We start from the raw sequence: 20,482 nt of genomic DNA, 5'->3' as shown, positions 1-20,482 counted from the left end.
GGTGACTACCTATAGCTCCCATCTAACACGTCCTCATCCTCCTGTATGAGCCAAAAGTCATCAAACTGCAGCTCCAGTTCCGTATTATGTTCTCTGGGGAGCTGCAGCTCGATGCACCTGGTGCAGATGTGGTTATCCAGGAGACAATCTCACACACAATACAAAACACTATCCCTAGTGCCATTCTCACAACACTATTGTGTCCTAACAGACGAGGAATGAACAATTAAGAACAAAAAGAGAAACTTACCAGATGCTCTACCTCACCCAAGCCTGATCTCCCCCAAGCTTCTCCAAACACTGGACCACTCACAACAGCAGCCGGTTCCGTTGCACTTGCATTATTTTTATTTGCCTTTTCCAATGCTTGGTGATTGGTCATAGTCCAACTCCAAAGAAACTGCTGTGAAGTTCTGTATTTTTAATAGATGATACGTTTTGGCAGAATGACCAAGGAGTGGCAGCTCCATCAGCTCCCTGTCATCAAAGTTCAACCGTTCTGTAGTAGGTATTTCATTTATTTTTATTTCATATTTCCAATAAATAAATACAGAATATTATATGTAGAATAAAAGCTCACCAGCAAAAAACAGGGAAGTCACAAAGAAACAGTCAAATAATGAAATAGTTTTCTGTTTAGAAATACTTTAATTTTATAAAGCACTGTTTTGTAAAGTCTTTACACATATAAAAAAAACATATGAGAGGTTTTGGAAATGTGTTCCATTGGTTCAGACAACTGGCTGGTCATAATAAGTACCTTAGAGCTACCACAGAAAATGCAGCTTCACTCTGCCTTCCTGGCCACATGATAATAACTCAGAAGTTCTCTGGCTTCTGGGAAGAGAGTGTTTCTTGGCAAAACGGATTGATCAGTACCATTCCAGTGTCCACGTAGTCACCATTTGGAGGGGATTGTGGCTCAGACAGGCAGTCCTGAAAAATAAAAGCAAGCATCTCTTATTCCACAATAGACCAAGCTGCAAATCTCATAATATTTGTCATGTGCAGAGGTACTTTTCTCCATTGATGTGTTGGTAAGAATGACAACCTTTGTCAGTTCCATGATTTCTCATAAAATATCACAAAGCCCACAGTCAGGCTGTTATACTCCCACCAGGGTTTTGGACATAGCTTTAAACTGAATAGCAGAGGGGTGAGTTCAACAGAATGGAGAAGTGTGGAAAAAGTAAAAGAAAAGTGTGGATAAAGATAAAGTAAAAGCAAAAGTTAAAAAAGATGAAAGTAAGGATAGAGTGCAGAAAAGTCAAGAGCATAGGAGACAAAGATCACTAGATTTTACAATGAGCGTAAGGACACTTTATCTGAGTGTCCATGGTATTCGTAACAAGGCCAGTGAATTTGTAGCACAAATCAGTATGATTTAGTGACCATTTCAGAAATGTGGTTGCAGGGTAGAGAGGATTAAGTATCCAAGGATATCAGGTAATATGGAAGAACAGACAGGAAGGTCAGGGAGGTGGTTAGCGCTGTTAATTAAAGATAAGATCAGGGCAATAGTGAGAGATGATACAAGATCTAATGAGCAGAATGTTGAATCCATCCGGGTAGAAATTAGGAATAGTAAGGGGGAGAAGAAAAACACTGGTGGGTTTTAAATCAAACTATTGCACTATCCATTTGTTTGAGAAACTCAATCATACTGTGATCACTCTTTCCAAGAGGATCCCTATCTACAAGATTGCTGATTTTACCTGTCTCATTGCACAGGACCAGATCCAAGATAGCATGTTCCCTTGTCGGTTTAGTAACATGCTGTTGAAGAAAGCTACCATGTATGCATTCTATCAAGTCTTCTTCCAGACTGCCTCGATCAACTTGATTCACCCAATCTATGTGGAAGTTAAAGTCCCCCGTGATAACTGCCGTTCCATTCTTACATGCCTTTGATATTTCTTGGTTTATTGCCTGTGCCACTGTAACGTTATTATTTGGTATTTTCTAGTCTATTAGAAGAATTAGTTCTTTAAGAGTTTAAGGTGAGAGGGAAAAGGGTGGTAACGATGTGGAATGAGCTGCTAGAGGGAGTGGTTGAGCCAGGTACTATAACAACTTTTAAAAGACAGTTGGACAGATACATGGATTGGAAAAGTTTGAAAGGTTATGGACAAATGAGACTAACTTGGATGGGGTAACTTAGTTGGTATGCATCATCTATTTCCATGCTGTATAACTCTATCATAATTCTACAGTTATATCTTTTTAGAAGTTTCTTAAGGGCTTGTTTGTTTACTTTCTTCTTCCCTCTACAAGTGTTGTAATACCTTAATCTTCACTTCTCTACAAAATCATCCTCTAGAGCTGTAATAGTTTACCTGGGTAATACTGTCAACTCCTTTTACTTTTTCTCCATCTTTCCTGAATACCTTGTAAGTAGGAAGATTAAATTTACAATGCACCTTTTTTTCCTGACATGATAATGTACTCCTAAATGTAATCTCATGCCTGGAACATAGTCTAATTTTCCTTATGCTCAACACTTACGCCCTCACACTCCTCCCATATTTCTGTGTTTATTACAGTGCTGTATCATGCTCCTGGCCTGGGTGCCTCCTCTTTTATGTTGCTTTTTATTTTGGGTCCCATTCCATGCACCAGTTTCTTCAAGAGGCTGAAGAAATTTGTCATGCTCTGTTGACCCTTTTTTATAGTCGTACCACAGAAAGCATCCTATCCAGATGCATCACAAGTTGGTATGGCAACTATTCTGCTTGACACTGCAAGAACTGCAGAGACTTGTGGACGTAGCTCAACACATCACAGAAACCAGCCTCCCTTCCATGGATTGTCTGCACTTCTCACTTAAGATGCCAACATAATCAAAGACCTCACCCACCCCGGGTAATTCTTCTTCTCCCCCTCCCATCAGCAGAAGAGGCAAAAGCCTGAAAGCATGCATCAGCAGGCTCAAAGTCACATTCTATCTCACTGTTATAAAACTATTGAATATTTCCCTAGTACAATAAGATGGACTCTTGACCTCACGATCTACTTTATTATGATGTATACCTCATCTTCTGCTGGCACTGCATTTCCTCTGTAACTGAAACTCTTTATTCTATTATTACTTTCCCTTGCACTATCTCAATGCACTGTTGTAGTGAAAAGATCTGCATTGACGGCATACAATACAAAGTTTTCCACTGTAATTCAGTACATCTGACAATAATAAACCAATTACCAATGGAAATGCTGGCAAGCAATGCCTAGTTAAAGGCAACCTGACAACTAATGCTTCCTTTAAGTTTTATCAGAAGTGCTTGACTCCAGATCTGAATGTTAACCAAAGACCTGAATCCCAGCTGAGATGACATCAAGGCAGCATTTGAGTTCCATTAAGGAGCTGAATGCAGCGGGTTTCAAGGGAAGCAATCAAGGGATGAAGTTGTACTCCACTCAGAGGTTGTAGTTGTTCTAACCCAGTGACCCCAATCCTAGAATTCTGCTTCAGGGGCTTCTAAGGCCCAACTGTCCTCAAATGCTTCATCAATTACCTTCCTTCCATTGAGAGATCAAATGGTGCATATGTTGATAATGGTATAACTTTCAACTCCAGGATGTAGCAGAGGGAGACTGCTAGAGTCCTTGATAAATTCATCTGTAGAGCATGTGCCCAGCAACAACTCCCAGTGGCCTGCATTAAGAACTAGAGCAGAGTTGGATGTACTATAAATGACTTTGATGAGGATGTGGAAGGGTGTATCAGGACATCTGTAGGTGACACCAAGGCTGGTGGTGTTGAGGATTATGTAGAAGGTTACAACAGGACAAGATGTACAGCTGGATTAAGAAGTGGCAGATGAAGTTTAGTCCAGAAAATTATGAAGTGATTCACTTTGAAAGGTCGAACAAAGGTAGAGTACAAGGTTAATGGCAGAATTCTTAGCAGTGTGGAGGAGCAAAGCAAACTTGGGGTATAAGTTCATAGATCCCTCAAAGTTGCCATGCAAGCTTTCATCAGTCAGTGGATTACATCACAGAGGCATGAGGTTAGACCACACTTGTGTTCATTTCTAGTAGGCTCACTATAGGAAGAATGGGAAAGCATTAGAGAGGGTGCAGAGGAGATTTACTAAGATGCTACCTGGCTTGGAGAACATGTCTTAAGAGGATAGATTGAATGAATTAGGGCTTCTCTCTTTGGAGTGAAGTAGGATGGGAGGCAACTTGATGGAGGTGTATAAGATGATAAGAGGCATAGATAGAGTGGACAGCCAGCACCTTTTCCCTTGAGTGGTAATAGCTAATACGAGAGGACATCCTTTTAAGGTGAGTGGAGAAAAGTTTAGGGGAATTGTCTGAGGTAGATTTTAACACAGAGAGTGGTAAGTGCCATGGAATGCACTGCCATAAATGATGTAGAAACTGATACACTAAGGACATTTAAGAGATTCTTAGTTAGGCACATGGATGAAAGGAAAATGGAGGGTTATGGGATGTTTAGGAAGGAAGAATTAGATTGATTATGGAGCAATGTTATAAAGGTAGGCTGCAGGGCCCATACTGTGCTGCAATCTTGTATGTTCTATGTATTAGGATTGTCTAGAGTGCAGAGAGCATCATACAGAAGACTTGAGATAGTCACACTTAAGATGCAGGCTGCAAATTTTTAGATGTCCACTAGGGAAAGCAAGGGGAAGAGACAGACAGTGCAGGGTCCTCCTGTAAATGCTCCTCTCAGCAACATGATGCTGGGGGGGGGGGGGGGATTGGTGAGCAACCTTCCTTGGTACAGTAGCAGTAGCCAGGTTGGTACCACTATGACTGGCTCAGAGAATAAAGGAGAAGTCACATTGGGCATTAATGTTAGAAGACCCAGATGTTGGTGGGGATAAACAGGAGTTTCTGTGGCCACAAAAGAGACATCAAGATAAGAGCATAAGACATTTGGCAGAATTATGCCATTCAGCCCATTGAGTCTGCTCCACCATTCCATGATAGCTGATCCTGGAACCCACTCAACCCTATACACCTGCCTTCTTGCCATAACTTCTGATGCCCTGAATGTATGGCATCCGTTAGTCTTGCAAGACCATGAATCTGTGCCTGGAAAGTCTTCTCCAGGGTGCAGGCCTGGGCAGGGTTGTATGGAAGACCGGCTGTTGTCCATGCAGCAAATCTTCCCACTCCACGCCACCGATGTTGTCCAAGGGAAGGACAAGGGCCGATACAGCTTGGCACCGGTGTTGTTGCAGGAGTTGCCAGAACGAGGTTGAAGACAACGTCGGACTGCCTTAGGGACTCCAGCTCCGGATTTGTCCTCAGGGTTTACTCCCGAAGCCTTTCCCATGAGTGGGTATGGCCGCAAGGCAGCAGTTTAAAATCAGAGTTTTCCCTCTCTTAGATTGACTGCCTTCCCAGGCTGACAAGCTCCATCTACCAATCAAGAAACTATAAATTTTTGCTTTAAATATACCCACGGTCTTCGCCTCCACAGCTGTCTGTGGCAAATCATTCCACAGATTTACTACTCTCTAGCTAAAAAAAATTCCTCCTCACCTCTGTTCTAAAGGGTTGCTCCTCAGTTTTAAGGCTGTGTCTTCTAGTTCTGGACACCTCCACCATAGGAAACATCCTTTCCATGTCCACCCTATCTAGTCCTTTCAACATTTTGTAGGTTTCAATAAGATCCCCTTTTATATTCCATTCCTATTTAAATAAACACCATCAGCGCATTTGTCTTCTTTATCACAGACTCAACCTGTAAATTAACCTTCTGCGAGTCATGCATGAGGACTCCTAAGTTCCTTTACATCTTTGATGTTTGAACCTTCTCCCTATTTTAGATAATAGTCTGCACTTTTGTTCCTTTTACCAAAATGCGTTATTGTGGTGACCCATTTCCTGGCACATCTGAACCGGCTCACAATTAGATAGCCTACGGGGGTTTGCGAGCACAGAGCTTTGGAGCCTCTGCGCCACGGGGGGCAGGTTGAGGGAGGCTTAAAAGTGAGGCTGGGGATTTCGAATAAAGTTTTTCCTTCGACTGCAGTTACCGACTCCGTGTCGTAATTTTAGTGCTGCGCGTAGCACACCGCTACAATTGGTGACCCCGACAGGTCAAAACGATTTTTGGACCAGAAATGACCGACGCCGCCTCTGTTCATGCGGTTTCGTTGAAACTGCCGGGTTTCTGGACACAGCGACCGAACCTATGGTTCCAGCAAGCCGAAGCCCAATTCCACGTTCGCCAGATCACCTCAGAAGACACCCGCTACTACTACGTGGTGAGCTCCCTCGACCAGGACACAGCGGCCCAGGTCGTGGAGTTCGTACAATTGCCCCTAGCGGACGGCAAGTACACGGAATTCAAAGCCCTGCTCATAAGGGACTTTTGGACTCTCACGGCGCGAGCGGGCTGCCCGTTTACTGCACCTGGATGGCTTGGGAGACAGACCTCCATCGGCTTTAATGAATGAGATGTTGTCTCTGGCCGACGGACACATACCCTGCCTCATGTTTGAGCAGGCATTCCTGGAGCAGCTGCCCGAGGACATACGCCTGCTGCTGTCCGACGCGGATTTCAGTGACCCCCGGAAGGTGGCAGCCCGGGCGGACTTGCTGTGGAACGCCAAGAAGGTCCATCGCACAGATCTCCCAGCAGCAAACCAGTCCAGGCCCGGCCGCAGAGCCCGCCAACCCCCGGCCCAACGAACACTGGTGTTTCTACCACCAGCGGTGGGGCGCAGAAGCCCGCTGTTGTCGCCCACCCTGCAAATTCCCGGGAAACGCCAGGGCCAGCCGCCGCTGATGGCTACGGCGGCTGGCCATCGGGATAGCCTGTATGTGTGGGATAGAAGGTCGGGACACCGGTTTTTGGTCGAAACTGGGGCTGAGATCAGCGGTTTACCTCCGACGAGTTAGGACACCCGCAGCAGGGCACCGGGTCCCCCCCCGAGGGCCGTGAACGGCAGCACAGTAAGGACCTATGGCACCCGTCAGGTGCAGCTACAGTTTGGCTCCAGCCAGTTCACGTGGGACTTCACACTGGCCGCCGCAGCCCAACCGCTTCTGGGTGCGGATTTTTTGCGAGCTCACAGCCTACTGGTCAACCTGCCCAGGAAGAGACTGGTACACGCCGAGACCTTTCAGACGTTCTCCCTGGGTGCAGCCCAGTTGCCAGCCCCTCACCTCGGCTCCATCACACTGTCCGACAACGACTTCACCAGGGTCCTGGCGGATTTCCCATCGGTTCTGGCACCGCAGTTCACAGTGGCCATGTCCCGACACGGCGTACAGCACCACATCCCGACCCAGGGACCACCCCTCCACGCCTGCGCTCGGCGGCTTCCCCCGGACAAGCTCCGACTGGCGAAGGAGGAGTTCCAGAGGATGGAGGAATTGGGGATCATCCGGCGGTCCGGGGTTTGCGAGCACAGAACTTTGGAGCCTCTGCGCCACGGGGGGCAGGTTGAGGGAGGCTTAAAAGTGAGGCTGGGGATTTCGAATAAAGTTTTTCCTTCGACTGCAGTTACCGACTCCATGTCGTAATTTTAGCGCTGCGTGTAGCACACCGCTACATTATCATACATTTTCCAACTCTGTATTCCATCTGACATCATTTTGTCTATTCTCTAATTTGTCCAAGTCCTGCTACAATCGCATTGCTTCCTCAGCACTACCTACTCCTTTGTATATTTCAAAGTTTCTTCGTATACTATCTTTGTATCATCTGCAGACTTGGCCACAAAGCCATCAAATCCATTATCCAAATCATTGACGAACAATGTGAAAAGTAACAGTCCCAATACTGACTCCTGTGGAACAGCACTAGTCACTGGCAGCCAACCAGAAAAGGCTCCCTTTATTCCCATTCACTGCATCCTGCCTGTCAGCCATTCCCCTATCCATGCCAGTATCTTTCCTGTATCCCCATAAGATTTTATCTTGTGTGGCACTTTATCAAATGCCTTCGGAAAATCCAAGTAAGCGACACCCAATGCCTCTCCTTTGTCCATCCTGCTTGTTACTGCCTTAAAGAACTCCAACACATTTGTCAGGCAAGATTTCCCTTTACAGGAACCATGCTGACTTTGACTTATTTTATCATTAGCCTCCAAGTACCCCAAAACCTCATTCTTAATAATGGACTCCAACACTTTCCCAACCACTGAGGTTAGGCTAACTGGCCTATAATTTTCTTCCTTTTGCCTTCCTCCCTTCTTAAAGAGTGGAGTAACATTTGTAATTTCCGATCGTCCGGAATCATGCCAGAATCAAGTGATCCTTAAAAGATCATATCCAATGGATCTGCTATCTCCTTACCAACCTCTCTCAGGATCTGGTACAGGTAACTTATTGATCTTAAGACCTTTCAGTTTGCCAGCACTTTCTCCTTTGTAATAGCCTTGGCACTCACTCCTGCTCCCTGGCACTCACAGACCTCCCTGGCACACTGCTAGTGTCTTCCATGGTGAAGATGATGTGTTGCTGCCTGGATGCCAGGGTCAGGGGCTTTCTACAGCGGCTCTGGGACACTCTCAAGGGAGAGGTTGAACAACCAGACTTTCTGCTGCATGTTGGAAACTGATATGAGATCTTGCACAATGAGTACCGGGAGTTAGGAAACTTAAAAATCTCTGGATTACCCTCAGTGACACGTGACAGTGGATATAGAAATAGAAAGCTAGCTCAAGTGAATATATGGCTAAGACACGTGCGGGAGGTAGGAATTCAAGTTCCTGGACAATTGGGATCTCCTCATGGGTATGCATGACCTGAACAAGAGAGAGGCAGGTTGCATGTGTACGGGAGAGGGGGCCAATATCCTGCTGGGAGATTTGCTGGTGCTGCTCTGGAAGGTTTAAACTAGAATGGCAGAGCAGTGCAACTCTGAGCAGTAGAGTGGCTGTCAGAAATGAAGGGATAATTTTGTAGCCAGTGAAAGCAAATTTGTCAGGATGGCCAGGAGCATGGTAAAAGGAGAGGAAAGTAAATTTGTTTAAAACATATTTGTTTCATTGACGAGGCTTGATTGGTAAGGTAGATGAACTCAACATGGATTGACCCAGGGACTGGGATATGATAGTCATAGTGGAAACATGGCTGAGAGAAGGGCTGGACTGAATGCTCAGTGTTCCAGGATACAGCTGCTACAGACGTGGGAGAGATTCACATAAGAGAGGAGGCAGAGTTGCATTCTTGAAGGAAGAGGAGATGACAATGGCCCTTAAGGAGGATATTCTTGGGGGATCATCCAGATGGACAAAACTTAGAAACAGAGATATTGTCATAGTTGAGATTGCGTTATAGGCCTTCAATAGTGAACGACAAGGCTGACGGATTTAAGGATCCCTGGCTGACAAAAGAAAGGTTCTGGTTAAGGAAAAGAGTGCATAAGTAATTGGGAACTAGTGACTCTTCCACAAAAGTGTAGGAGTGCACTTAAAAAATAAGTTATCAGGGCAAAAAGATCTGGAAAGAATCTCAAAAATGAGAAAATCTACTCAACAATTTCTCCTTTGTCTCCTCCCACTTCCTCCAAACCAAAGGGGTAGCCATGGGCACTTACATGGGTCCTAGCTATGCCTGCCTGTTTGCTGGCTATGTGGAACAGTCTATGTTCCAAGCCAACACTAGTATCACTCCCCAACATTTCCTATGCTAAATCGATGATTGCATTGGTGCTGCTTCCTGCTCACTGACTTCATCAACCTTACCTCCAACTTCCACCATACTCTCAAATTTACCTAGTCTACTTCCGACTCCTGCCTTCCCTTTTTTGATCTGTCTCTATCTCTGGAGACAGTTTATCTACTGATATCTTTTATATATCCTCTCACTTGGAAAAATGCCACTCCAGTTCCTCTGTCTCTGCCGCATTTGCTCTCAGGATGAGACTTTTTATTCCAGCACTAATGAGATGTCCTCCTTCTTCAAAGAATGGGGCTTTCCTTCCTCCACTATCAACTCTACCCTCACCTGCATCTCTTGCATTTTGCACAATTCTGCCCTCACCCCATCCTCTTGCCACCTCATCATGGATAAGATTCCTCTTGTCCTCATGTACTACCTCAGTAGCCTCCATGTCCAGCAGATAATTCTCCATAACTTCTGCAATATTCAACAGGATCCCACCACGAAGCACATCTTCTCCCCCCCCCCCCCCACTTTCTGCTTTCCACAGGGATTGCTCCTTACACAATTCCCTTGTCCAATTGTCACTCCCTACTGATCTCCCTCCTAGCACTTATCCTTGCAAGTGGAACAAGTGCTACAACTGCCCCTACACCTCATAGAAACATAGAAATCTATAATACATTACTTCGGCCCACAATGTTGTGCAGACCATGTAACCTACTCTAGAAGCTGCTGAGAATTTCCCTATGGCATAGCCCTCTATTTTTCTAAGCTCCATGTACCTATCCAAGAGTCTCTTAAAAGACCCTATTGTATCCACCTCCACCACCGTCACTGGCAGCCCATTCCATGCACCTACCACTCTCTCTGTGAAAAACTTACCTCTGACATCCCCCTTTACTAAGCATCTTAAAACTATGCCCCCTCATGTTATCCATTTCAGCCCTGGGAAAAAGCCTCTGACTATCCACACGATCAATGCCTCTCATCATCTTATACACCTCCATAAGGTCACCTCTCATCCTTCATCGCTCCAAGGAGAAAAGGTCAAATTCACTCAACCTATTCTCATAAGGTATATCCTCCAATCCAGACAACATCCTTGTCAATCTCCTCTGCACTCTCTATAGTATCCACATCCTTCCTTTAACGAGGTGACTAGAACTGAGCACAGTACTCTGAGTGGAGTCTAACTAAGGTCTTATATAGCTGTAACATTACCTCACAGCTCTTAAACTCAATCCCACAGTTTATGAAGGCAAACACACCATATGTTCCTAAACACCTCCTCCCTCACTCCTATTCAGCGTCTGAAACAGTCTTTCCAGGTGAGGCGACACTTCACCTGTGAGTCTGTGTGAGCCATCTACTCCATCCAGTGCTCCCAGTGTGGCCTCCTGTATATCAGTGAGATCTAACGTAGATTGGGAGAGCACTTTGCTGAGCACCTATGCCCTGTCCGTCAGAAAAAGCGGTATCTTCCAGTGGCTACCCATTTTAATTCCACTTCCCCATTCCGAGATGTCAGCCCATGGGCTCCCCTACTGCCACAATGAGGCCACACTCAGGTTGGAGGAGCAACACCTTATTTTCCGTCTGATTAGACTCCAACCTGACGACATGAACATCGACTTCTTGAAATTCTGGTAATTGTAAATCCTCATCTTCACCATTCCCGTTTCCCTCTCTCACCTTATTTCCTTACGTACCCATCACCTCCCTTTTGTGCTCCCCCTCCATGGTCTTCTATCCTCCTATCAGATTCCCCCTTCTCTAGCCCTTTATCATTTTCATCTATCAACTTTCCAGCCCCTTATTTTATTCTTCCCCGCTCCTGGTTTCATCTCTCACCTACCACCTTGTATTACTTCTTCCCCTCCCTCCGCTTTCTTGCTCTACTTTCTCATCTCTCATCACTCAGCACAAGTGGTGCTGTCTTGAATCACATATAACTGAACAGGGAGAAGGTATTGGAGAGTTTAGAGTGCATTAAGGTGGATAAATACTCAGGGCCTGAGGTGCATTCTTGGACCTTGTGGGAAGTAATTGCAGAAGCCCTTGCAGAAATTTTGCTTCATCTTTGACCACATGTGAGGTTCTGGAGGACTAGAGAGTGGCTAATGAGGTACCATTGTTTGGACAGGGAAGCAAAAATAAACCTGGAAGCTATAGGCCAGTAACTCTAACATTGATGGTGGGTAAATTGCTGGAGGTGATTCTGAGATACAGGATCTACCATCATTTGGAGAGATGGGGTTCAATTTAGGACAGTAGCTTGGCTTTGTGAATGGGCAGAGCTCTTGGAGTTCTTTGAGGAGTGAGCAAAGAGGGTAGATGAGGGCAGGGCAGTGAATGCTGCCTTGCTAAGGCAAGGTCCCTCATGGCAAGCTAGACTGGAAGGTTAGATCATAGTGGAACTTGGGGGAGATAGCATATTGGATTCATAACTGGCTCATGGTAGGGAGCAGAGAGTGATGGTCAAGGCTTGTTTCCCAGACCGGATAACTATGTCTAGTGGTGTGCCATAGTGTTTGTATTTTACATAAAACCTTGGACGTGAATGTACATGGTGTGGTTGGTAAGTTTGTGGATAATATTAAAATAGGCAGATCGTGTAGAAGGTTATAAATTATTATAGACATTCTTAATTGAATTTTTTGAAGAAGTTACGAGGAATGTTGACGAGGGTAAGGCAGTGGATGTAGTCTATATGGACTTCAGCAAAGCCTTTGACAAAGTTCCACATGGAAGGTTAGTTAAGAAGGTTCAGTCGTTAGGTATTAATGCTGGAGTAATAAAATGGATTCAACAGTGGCTAGATGGGAGATGCCAGAGAGTAGTGGTGGATAATTGTTTATCGGGATGGAGGCCGGTGACTAGCGGGGTGCCTCAGGGATCTGTTTTGGGCCCAATGTTGTTTGTAATATACATAAATGATCTGGATGATGGGGTGGTAAATTGGATTAGTAAGTATGCCGATGATACTAAGGTAGGAGGTGTTGTGGATAATGAGGTGGATTTTCAAAGCTTGCAGGGAGATTTATGCCGGTTAGAAGAATGGGCTGAACGTTGGCAGATGGAGTTTAATGCTGAGAAGTGTGAGGTTCTACATTTTGGCAGGAATAATCCAAATAGAACATACAGAGTAAATGGTAGGGCATTGAGGAATGCAGAGGAACAGAGAGATCTAGGAATAACTGTGCATAGTTCCCTGAAAGTGGAGTCTCATGTAGATAGGGTGGTGAAGAGGGCTTTTGGAATGCTGGCCTTTATAAATCAAAGCATTGAGTACAGAAGTTGGGATGTAATGCTAAAGTTGTACAAGGCATTGGTAAGGCCAAATTTGGAATATTGTGTGCAGTTCTGGTCACCGAATTATAGGAAAGATATCAATAAATTAGAGAGAGTGCAGAGACAATTTACTAGGATGTTACCTGGGTTTCAGCAATTAAGTTACAGAGAAAGGTTGAACAAGTTAGGTCTCTATTCATTGGAGCGTAGAAGGTTGAGGGGGGATTTGATCGAGGTATTTAAAATTTTGAGAGGGATAGATAGAGTTGACGTGAACAGGCTGTTTCCATTGAAAGCAGGGGAGATTCAAACTAGAGGACATGATTTGAGAGTTAGGGGGCAGAAGTTTAAGGGAAACACGAGGGGGTATTTCTTTACTCAAAGAGTGATAGCTGTGTGGAATGAGCTTCCTGTAGAAGTAGTAGAGGCCAGTTCAGTTGTGTCATTTAAGGTAAAATTGGATAGGTATATGGACAGGAAAGGAGTGGAGGGTTATGGGCTGAGTGCGGGTAGGTGGGACTAGGTGAGATTAAGGGTTCGGCACGGACTAGGAGGGCCAAGATGGCCTGTTTCCGTGCTGTGATTGTTATATGGTTATATGGTTATATGTTTATATGGTTAATCAGCTATGTCTGTGGGTTGAGAATTGGCAAATGGGTCCAGATAAATGTGATGTATTGCACCTTGGGAGGTCAAATCAGCTTAGGAATTCTACAGAGAATGGTGAGATTTATGGAACAGAGGAAACTAGCAGTACAAGTACACAGTTCAGTGAAGCACTGTCATAGGTAGACAGAGTGGTGAAGAAGACAGCCAGCATGCTGGCCTTCATCCATTAGGGCACTGAGTACAGGAGTTAGGTATATGACATTGGTGAGGTTACACTTGGAGAACTGCATACAGTTTCAGTCACCCTGTTATAGGACAGATGCTATTAAACTAGAAAGAGTTTACTATGACATTGCTTGGACTTGGGGGCCTGAATTACAAGGAGAGGTTGTGTCGACTAGGACTTTATTTCCCGCAATATGGAAGTGATGATTAGAGGTGGAGAGGGTCAATAGCCTTAAATTCATTGGTATTATCATATCAAAGGATCTGTCCTGGGATCGTGGATTTAGCATGTCATCTAAAACGGTGACAACTTCTCTAGATGCACAGCAGAGAGTATCCTGACTGGTTGCATCATGGCCTGATAGGGAAACATTAATGCCCAGGATCAGAAAAGTTAACAGAAAGCGGTGGATACAGCCCAGTCCATCACAGGCCAGTCCCTTTCCACCATTGACCATATTTACCAGGGGCATGAATACAAGAAAGTAGCTCCACCATGAAGGACCCCATAAACCAGGCCACGCTCTCTTCTTCCTACTACCATCATGCAGGAAGTACAGGAGCCTCAGGTCCCACACCACCAGACTCAGGAACAGCTACAACCATCAAGCTCCTGAACTAACATGGAGAACCAACTTTCACTAAGCTCAACACTGAACTGATTCCACAACCTATGGACTCACTTTCAAGGACTCTACAAATCATGTTCTCGGTATTATCAATCTTCGTTTGTTTAATTTTTAAAAATTTTGTATACTTGTCTTCTTTTGCACTTTGGTTGTTTGTCAGTCTTTGTTTACGTACAGTTTTCATAAATTCTATTGTATTTCTTTATTTGCCTGCAAGAAAATAAATCTCAAGGCAGTATTGTATATGGTGATATTTATGCACTTTGATAATTAATTTACTTTGAATTTCAGTTTGAGTTATACAAGATCATGAGGGTCAAGAAAGCATAACCTTTCTTGCGGGGTGGGCACAGTCTTTCTCACATGGAGTGGGTGTTAAAATCAAGATAGCATAGGTTTAAATCTGAAGCTAGTTAACTCAGATTTAGACAGCGGGGGCAGCTTCTTCATGCAAAAGTTGATATGTATTTGAAATGAGCTGTCAGAAATAGTGGTAGTTGTAGACACACATTGTTGAAAATCCATCTAGACTAATACATTGATTGGAGAGTTTTAGAGGTCTACAGGCCATTCATGGGTAGATGGGACTAGCCATACTATCCTTTGGCCTTAGCATTTGCATACTTACTGATACTGAATGCAACGTTTCAACGGTAAACCTGACTGTCTTCCTCAGGCATGAGTTAGATGGGACTAGCTCACTGGTCAACACAGGCTACTTTGTGTTAGGTTGAATTGCCTGATATCCTGAGTCTAGATACCTTGTAGCAAGTGCCTTGCCTGATGACACCCTTAAGGCATTTCCATTATCTACGAGGCGCAAGTCAGGATTGCTATTCCTGCTGAGCTTGGGTCCAACAACTCTGAAGAAGCCTGTCACCACTCAGGACAAAGCAGGCCCCTTCATTAGCACAGAAAAAATTGACTCCCTCCATCATCGATGCACTGTCATTTTGGTAACGTTTACAGGATGTACCTCAGTTACTTGTCCAATAGCACCTCTCTAACCAAAAGTAAAAGGAAGGCCTGCAGTTTCCCCTTCGATTTTCACACAATCTTGCAAATATCCCGCCAGTCCTTCAGCACTACTGGTTCTAAGTCCTGGATGCCCTCCCTATCAGCACCTTCACCAGAAAGACAACAGCAGTTCTTATACCCAGCTCATCCCCATCTTCTCCAGACAATGAACTTTGGGTGGTAAATATGGACCCTACTGACATTCACACATCCTGTAAGTAAATAAAAACAACATAAGCTTAGGTGACAGGTAAACGATAATTTCCCAGGGAATCAGACTTGAGCTTTTTTTACTATCTCAATGACAAATCAATTACTTAATTCTATCAATTCATTTAAAAAAAAATTACCTCTGATGTTTCAAGGGACTGGATTTCTCTTGGAAGTTCCACAGCATGTCTGTTGAAGTAATCCATGGTAATTGCATTGTTCCAATAACTTAAATTGTTTTCAGGATTCGATGTCTTCCTCTTTTTCTGCATACAGCACACTGTAAGTAAAACTGCTGTCAAGAGAGAGCAGTGTTAATTTTATAAACGAAGAAACACGTTGTCTCACATTGTATTTCAGTGTTTGCTGGACTTGCTTATCAAACAGCTTTTATGAGATTATCTGACTAAAATGGTCTCCAGAGGAGTCAGTAATAACACTTGCTGGCAGAAAGCCTTAAGAGCATTGAAGGCACTACAACACACACAAAATGCTGGAGGAACTCAGCAGGTCAGGCAGATTCTAGGAAATAAACAGATAGTCAACATTTCTATTCATTGCCATAGATGCTGTCTGACGTAGTGATTTTCTCCAGCATTTTGTGTGTTGCTTTGGATTTCCAATATCTGCATATTTCATATTGATGATTTACTACACCAACATGCTGTTGTTCCCTGCAGTTATTAAACCACTTGACAATAACTTCATGTTTAAGAAAAATATTTCATATCCTGAATAAATAGCAATCATTCCAACAAACTTGCATTGACTGTCTACTGATCCCTATTATCCTGCTTTGATGTTGATTCAAAACTTATACCTTAACTTTACAGAATCTTTAGCAAAATTGGGATCAATAAATACCCCGTAAGCTGCCTTTTTGCCCCTTCCTGACACTGCTTCCTAAATAAGAATTTTTCTGCACCAACTCCGATAGTCACACCTTGCTATCAGGTGTGGGTAAGCATGCACGACGAGGGAAAAAATGTGCAGATGGTAAGCCGCAACAGCACGTTAGTGCAAAGTGGTTTTACTTAGTCCCAAGTGACAAAAAGCAGAAGCTACCCAAAAGTTGTGAAGAGAAAAACATTTTTTTTTACAAAGTATTTTGGAAAGTTAAGGGAAGGAAGTTTAGGGGAAACATCTGGGGTAAGTTTTTTTACACAGAGGGTTGTGAGTGTCTGGAATGACTTGCCAGGGATGGAGGTGGAGGCTAAAACACTAGGGGTATTTAAGAGCCTCTTGGACAGGCACATGAATGAAAGAAAAATGGAGGGTTATGGGGTAGTGTGGGTTTAGTACTTTTTTTTAAGGATTATATGGGTCGGCACAACATGGAGGGCTGAAGGGCCTGTACTGTGCTGTAGTGTTCTATGGTTCTATTTGCAAACATACAAATAGAAACAAACATGTACTTAAGAAAAATTACAAATATTGTATACAGAGCCTTTTATTTGTCAACTGCCAACTCCAATCTTCACACCTCTCCAGCAAAAACAGACTGAGGGTTTAAATCTGCATCCGCTTGGTCTACAAAGACCAGGAAGTTCTACTGTGGGTCTTGGGGAGTGATGCCACGTGACCAGACTATAATAATTATTTCAGATGTAAAATGGAACATTTTAAACAGGAATTCTGACAACTTAATGGTTTACTCCACCACAAAGGCCTTAGTTAATCTCATAGATCAGTGACTACATGCTTAGACGAATATAAAAAAATAATGCTTCCCCACCAGTGGTGTTGCCTCTGTAGGGTGTCGTGGTCTGTTCCCTCTAACCCAGACACGATTTTAGGATGCCCCAAACTGTCCATTGGGTCTTTTAGGGTCATTCTGCTGTCTACGAACCGATATAACAATGTGAGTGAAAATTGATGGAACTGTTTGGAATGCCTGTGCTAGGAGTCTTATTTTTATGAATTATAAACACATTAACTTATTTTTGAGAGTTATAAACACGTTAACTGAAGGCATTGTTTTGATTAGCCAAGCTAGTGATTGTTTTACTGTTGTGGTGTGTAAATGGTGAACTCCCAAGAACTGTAGAACAGGAGGGCAAAGTGTGTGAACTACTGGAGAAAGTAGACCAGGGACAAAACGAGGAGAAGAGACTAAACTGGGCAAAGGGGCAAGGTTAGGAGGAAACTAGCATCGCCAGCCTGTTCTGTCAAAGACATGATCAGGATTTGGTGGTGTGAGACTGACCAATTAGACAGCATTGGATAGTATATTCTTATTCAATTCATCTTTAATTAATTGTAGAAAATGTGTTCTAACAAATTCTACAGTGAGTTGGTAAACAAGATATGGGAACCAGTCAGATAGCGGATTATTGGAATTAAAAAAAAACAAATTGAGAAGACCAAATTCATCTGTCAGCATCTCTACAGCCATCTACACCTTATCTTCCTTCCTTGCATCAACTCACCTGATCTAGTCTCTAGAATTCTAGACTATCCCAAAGTAGTACTGCCTGACACTCCTTTGCTCTGTTCTCTGTAAACCTGTAGCCATTCAATAAACTTAAAGAGTCACAGAACTGCACAAAATGAGAACTGGCTCTTCAGCCTCCATCAACCATGCTGACCTTTAATCTAACCATCTAAGATCATTCCATTTGCCTGCATTTGGCCTGTAGGCCTTTCCTATTTATGTACTCGTGTACAAGTATACAAAGTGTCTTTAAAAGGTTATTATATTTGGCTCTTCCTCTGGCAGTTCAATCCCTTTAAGTATGAAGATTTAATCATCAGCCTTGGGTCCCTTTCAAATCCTTCCCCACTCATCTTAAATCTATGCCTCCTAGTTTAGATTCCCTTTACCTGTGTAAATTCATCCTGTTTATGTTCTGATGCTGTTCGACCCACTAAATTCCTCCGGCAGTTACATAGACAAAGCATAGAAGTCATAATTCAGGTAAATGGGAAGAGTGCAGATGCCGAAGGTTCCATGCTTACAATACCGTGACTCTATCACAACAATATATTCTTTTATTAACAGCTATATCCACTAACTGCTGCTGCCTCCCTGAATTTGATATCCGTTATCCTAAGTAATAAAACTGAAGGTCACTGGACCTCATTTATCATTAACCCCATAGTCATTCTAGAATTGCAAAATGCCCTTGAATTTTAGAGGCTTAATTTTTTTCCAGAGCTGCAAAAACAGGTTTGCAAAAGGAAAGTTGCTCATTTGACAACAGTCCCAGTTTCATGTGTTTGTTCAATTTTCTATTGAAGTAAAAGTATCAGTTAGCAGTTTCACAAATGTTGAAGAAAAACAGTCAGCCCTTGACCTTCCCCCTATCAACTTCCAGCTAGCCTCTTTCCCCACCACACACCTTTTTATCATGATGTAGCAGTGTGCTACACGCAGCACTGAAATAATGACAAGTAGTCGGTGAGCTGCAGTTGCAAAAGAGGTTTATTCAAACTTCGTGGCCTTGCTTTAAAGCATTCCTGTTCCCGCCCTCCCTGGGCGGGAATGCTGTATTCACAGTCCCGTCCCACGCGCGGGCTTTTCCCCTTGCTGGTGAAGCAGGCTTGGCGCCCTCTTTGGGCCCTGCCTCAATGCCGGCGTGCGCCACTTTGTGAGCCGGTTCGAGTGCGCTGGGAAGTGGGTCGCCACATAACCACCTCCCCCCAGAAACGGCGATACACCCCCCAATGTCCTCAGTCTGGGTCGGACTCTGTTTGGGAGGTCTGCCTCTGCGCCACGGTACCTGAATCTCAACTGGCTGTGCCAAGTCCACTTGGGCCGGTTTGAGTCGGTCCACTGTGAAAACCTCCTCTTTCCCCCCAATGTCCAGCACAAATGTGGACCCGTTGTTTCTGATCACCGTAAACGGCCTCTCGTAGGGCCGCTGTAGCGGTGTCCGGTGTCCGTCCCGTCATAGATAAACGAACTTACAGTTCTGCAGGTCTTTGGGTACGCAGGTCGGGTTCTGCCCATGCTGTGAAGTGGGTATGGGGGCCAGGTTACCGAGCCTCTTGCGTAGTCTGCCCAGGACTGCTGCGGGTTCTTCTTCTTGCCCCCTTGGGGCTGATATGAACTCTCCTGGGACAACCAGGGGTACGCCATACACCAACTCGGCCAACGAGGTGTGCAGATCCTCTTTGGGCGCCGTGCGGATTCCGAGCAGGACCCAGGGAAGCTCGTCCGCCCAGTTAGGCCTTTTGAGGTGGGGCATGAGGGCCGAATTCAGGCGACGGTAGAAACACTCCACTAGTCCGTTCAACTGTGGGTGGTAGGCAGTTATGTGGTGCAGCTGTGTCCCCAAAAGGCTGGCCATGGCTGACCACAGGCTGGAGGTGAACTGGGCGCCTCTGTCGGAGGTAATGTGGGCCGGTACACCAAAGCGAGATACCCAGGTTGCAATCAGTGCTCGGGCACAGGATTCAGAGGTGGTGTCGGTGAGCGGGATTGCCTCTGGCCATCTTGTGAACCGGTCCACGATAGTCAGGAGGTGCCGCGCTCCTCGCGACACTGGCAGGGGCCCCACGATATCCACATGAATGTGGTCGAAACGCCGGCGGGTGGGGTGGAACTGCTGCGGCAGGGCTTTGGTGTGCCGCTGCACCTTGGCTGTTTGGCAGTGCATGCACGTTCTGGCCCATTCCCTGACCTGCTTGCAGAGTCCGTGCCAAACGAACCTGTTGGCTACCATCTAGATGGTTGTCCTGATGAAGGGGTGTGCTGAGTTGTGAATGGAGTTGAAAACGTGCCGTTGCCAGGCTGCCGGAACGACGGGGCGGGGTTGGCCAGTGGTGACATCACAGAGTAGGGTCCTCTCACCTGGGCCTACGGGGAGGTCCTGGAGCCGCAAACCGGAGACTGCAGTCCTGTAACTAGGGATCTCCTCATCTGCCTGCTGCGCCTCTGCCAGCGCTTCATAGTCTAC

The 20,482-nt window shown here is 44.8% G+C and overlaps 1 protein-coding gene across 2 annotated transcripts in view; it reads right to left on the bottom strand.

The window, feature by feature from the left end:
- Nucleotides 1-622: 622 nt before the first annotated feature.
- The window catches only part of tmem108 (transmembrane protein 108), a 118,024-nt gene continuing 98,164 nt past the window's right edge, over nt 623-20,482 (bottom strand). The window contains exons 5-6 of one of the 2 annotated variants that reach the window (XM_059945610.1): nt 15,722-15,876; nt 623-936 (exon numbers count right to left, since the gene is read on the bottom strand). In XM_059945610.1, the coding sequence (XP_059801593.1) occupies nt 820-936; nt 15,722-15,876 (272 nt within the window). In that variant the 3' untranslated portion in view covers nt 623-819. The remainder of the gene's footprint in view (nt 937-15,721; nt 15,877-20,482) is intronic. The other variant, XM_059945611.1, reaches the window with a different exon arrangement.

Source organism: Hypanus sabinus, chromosome 20 (assembly GCF_030144855.1).
Source record: "Hypanus sabinus isolate sHypSab1 chromosome 20, sHypSab1.hap1, whole genome shotgun sequence".
Taxonomy (NCBI): domain Eukaryota; kingdom Metazoa; phylum Chordata; class Chondrichthyes; order Myliobatiformes; family Dasyatidae; genus Hypanus; species Hypanus sabinus.
Note: the sequence above shows the minus strand (reverse complement) of the source record. Positions and strands in the feature narration are given on the sequence as shown.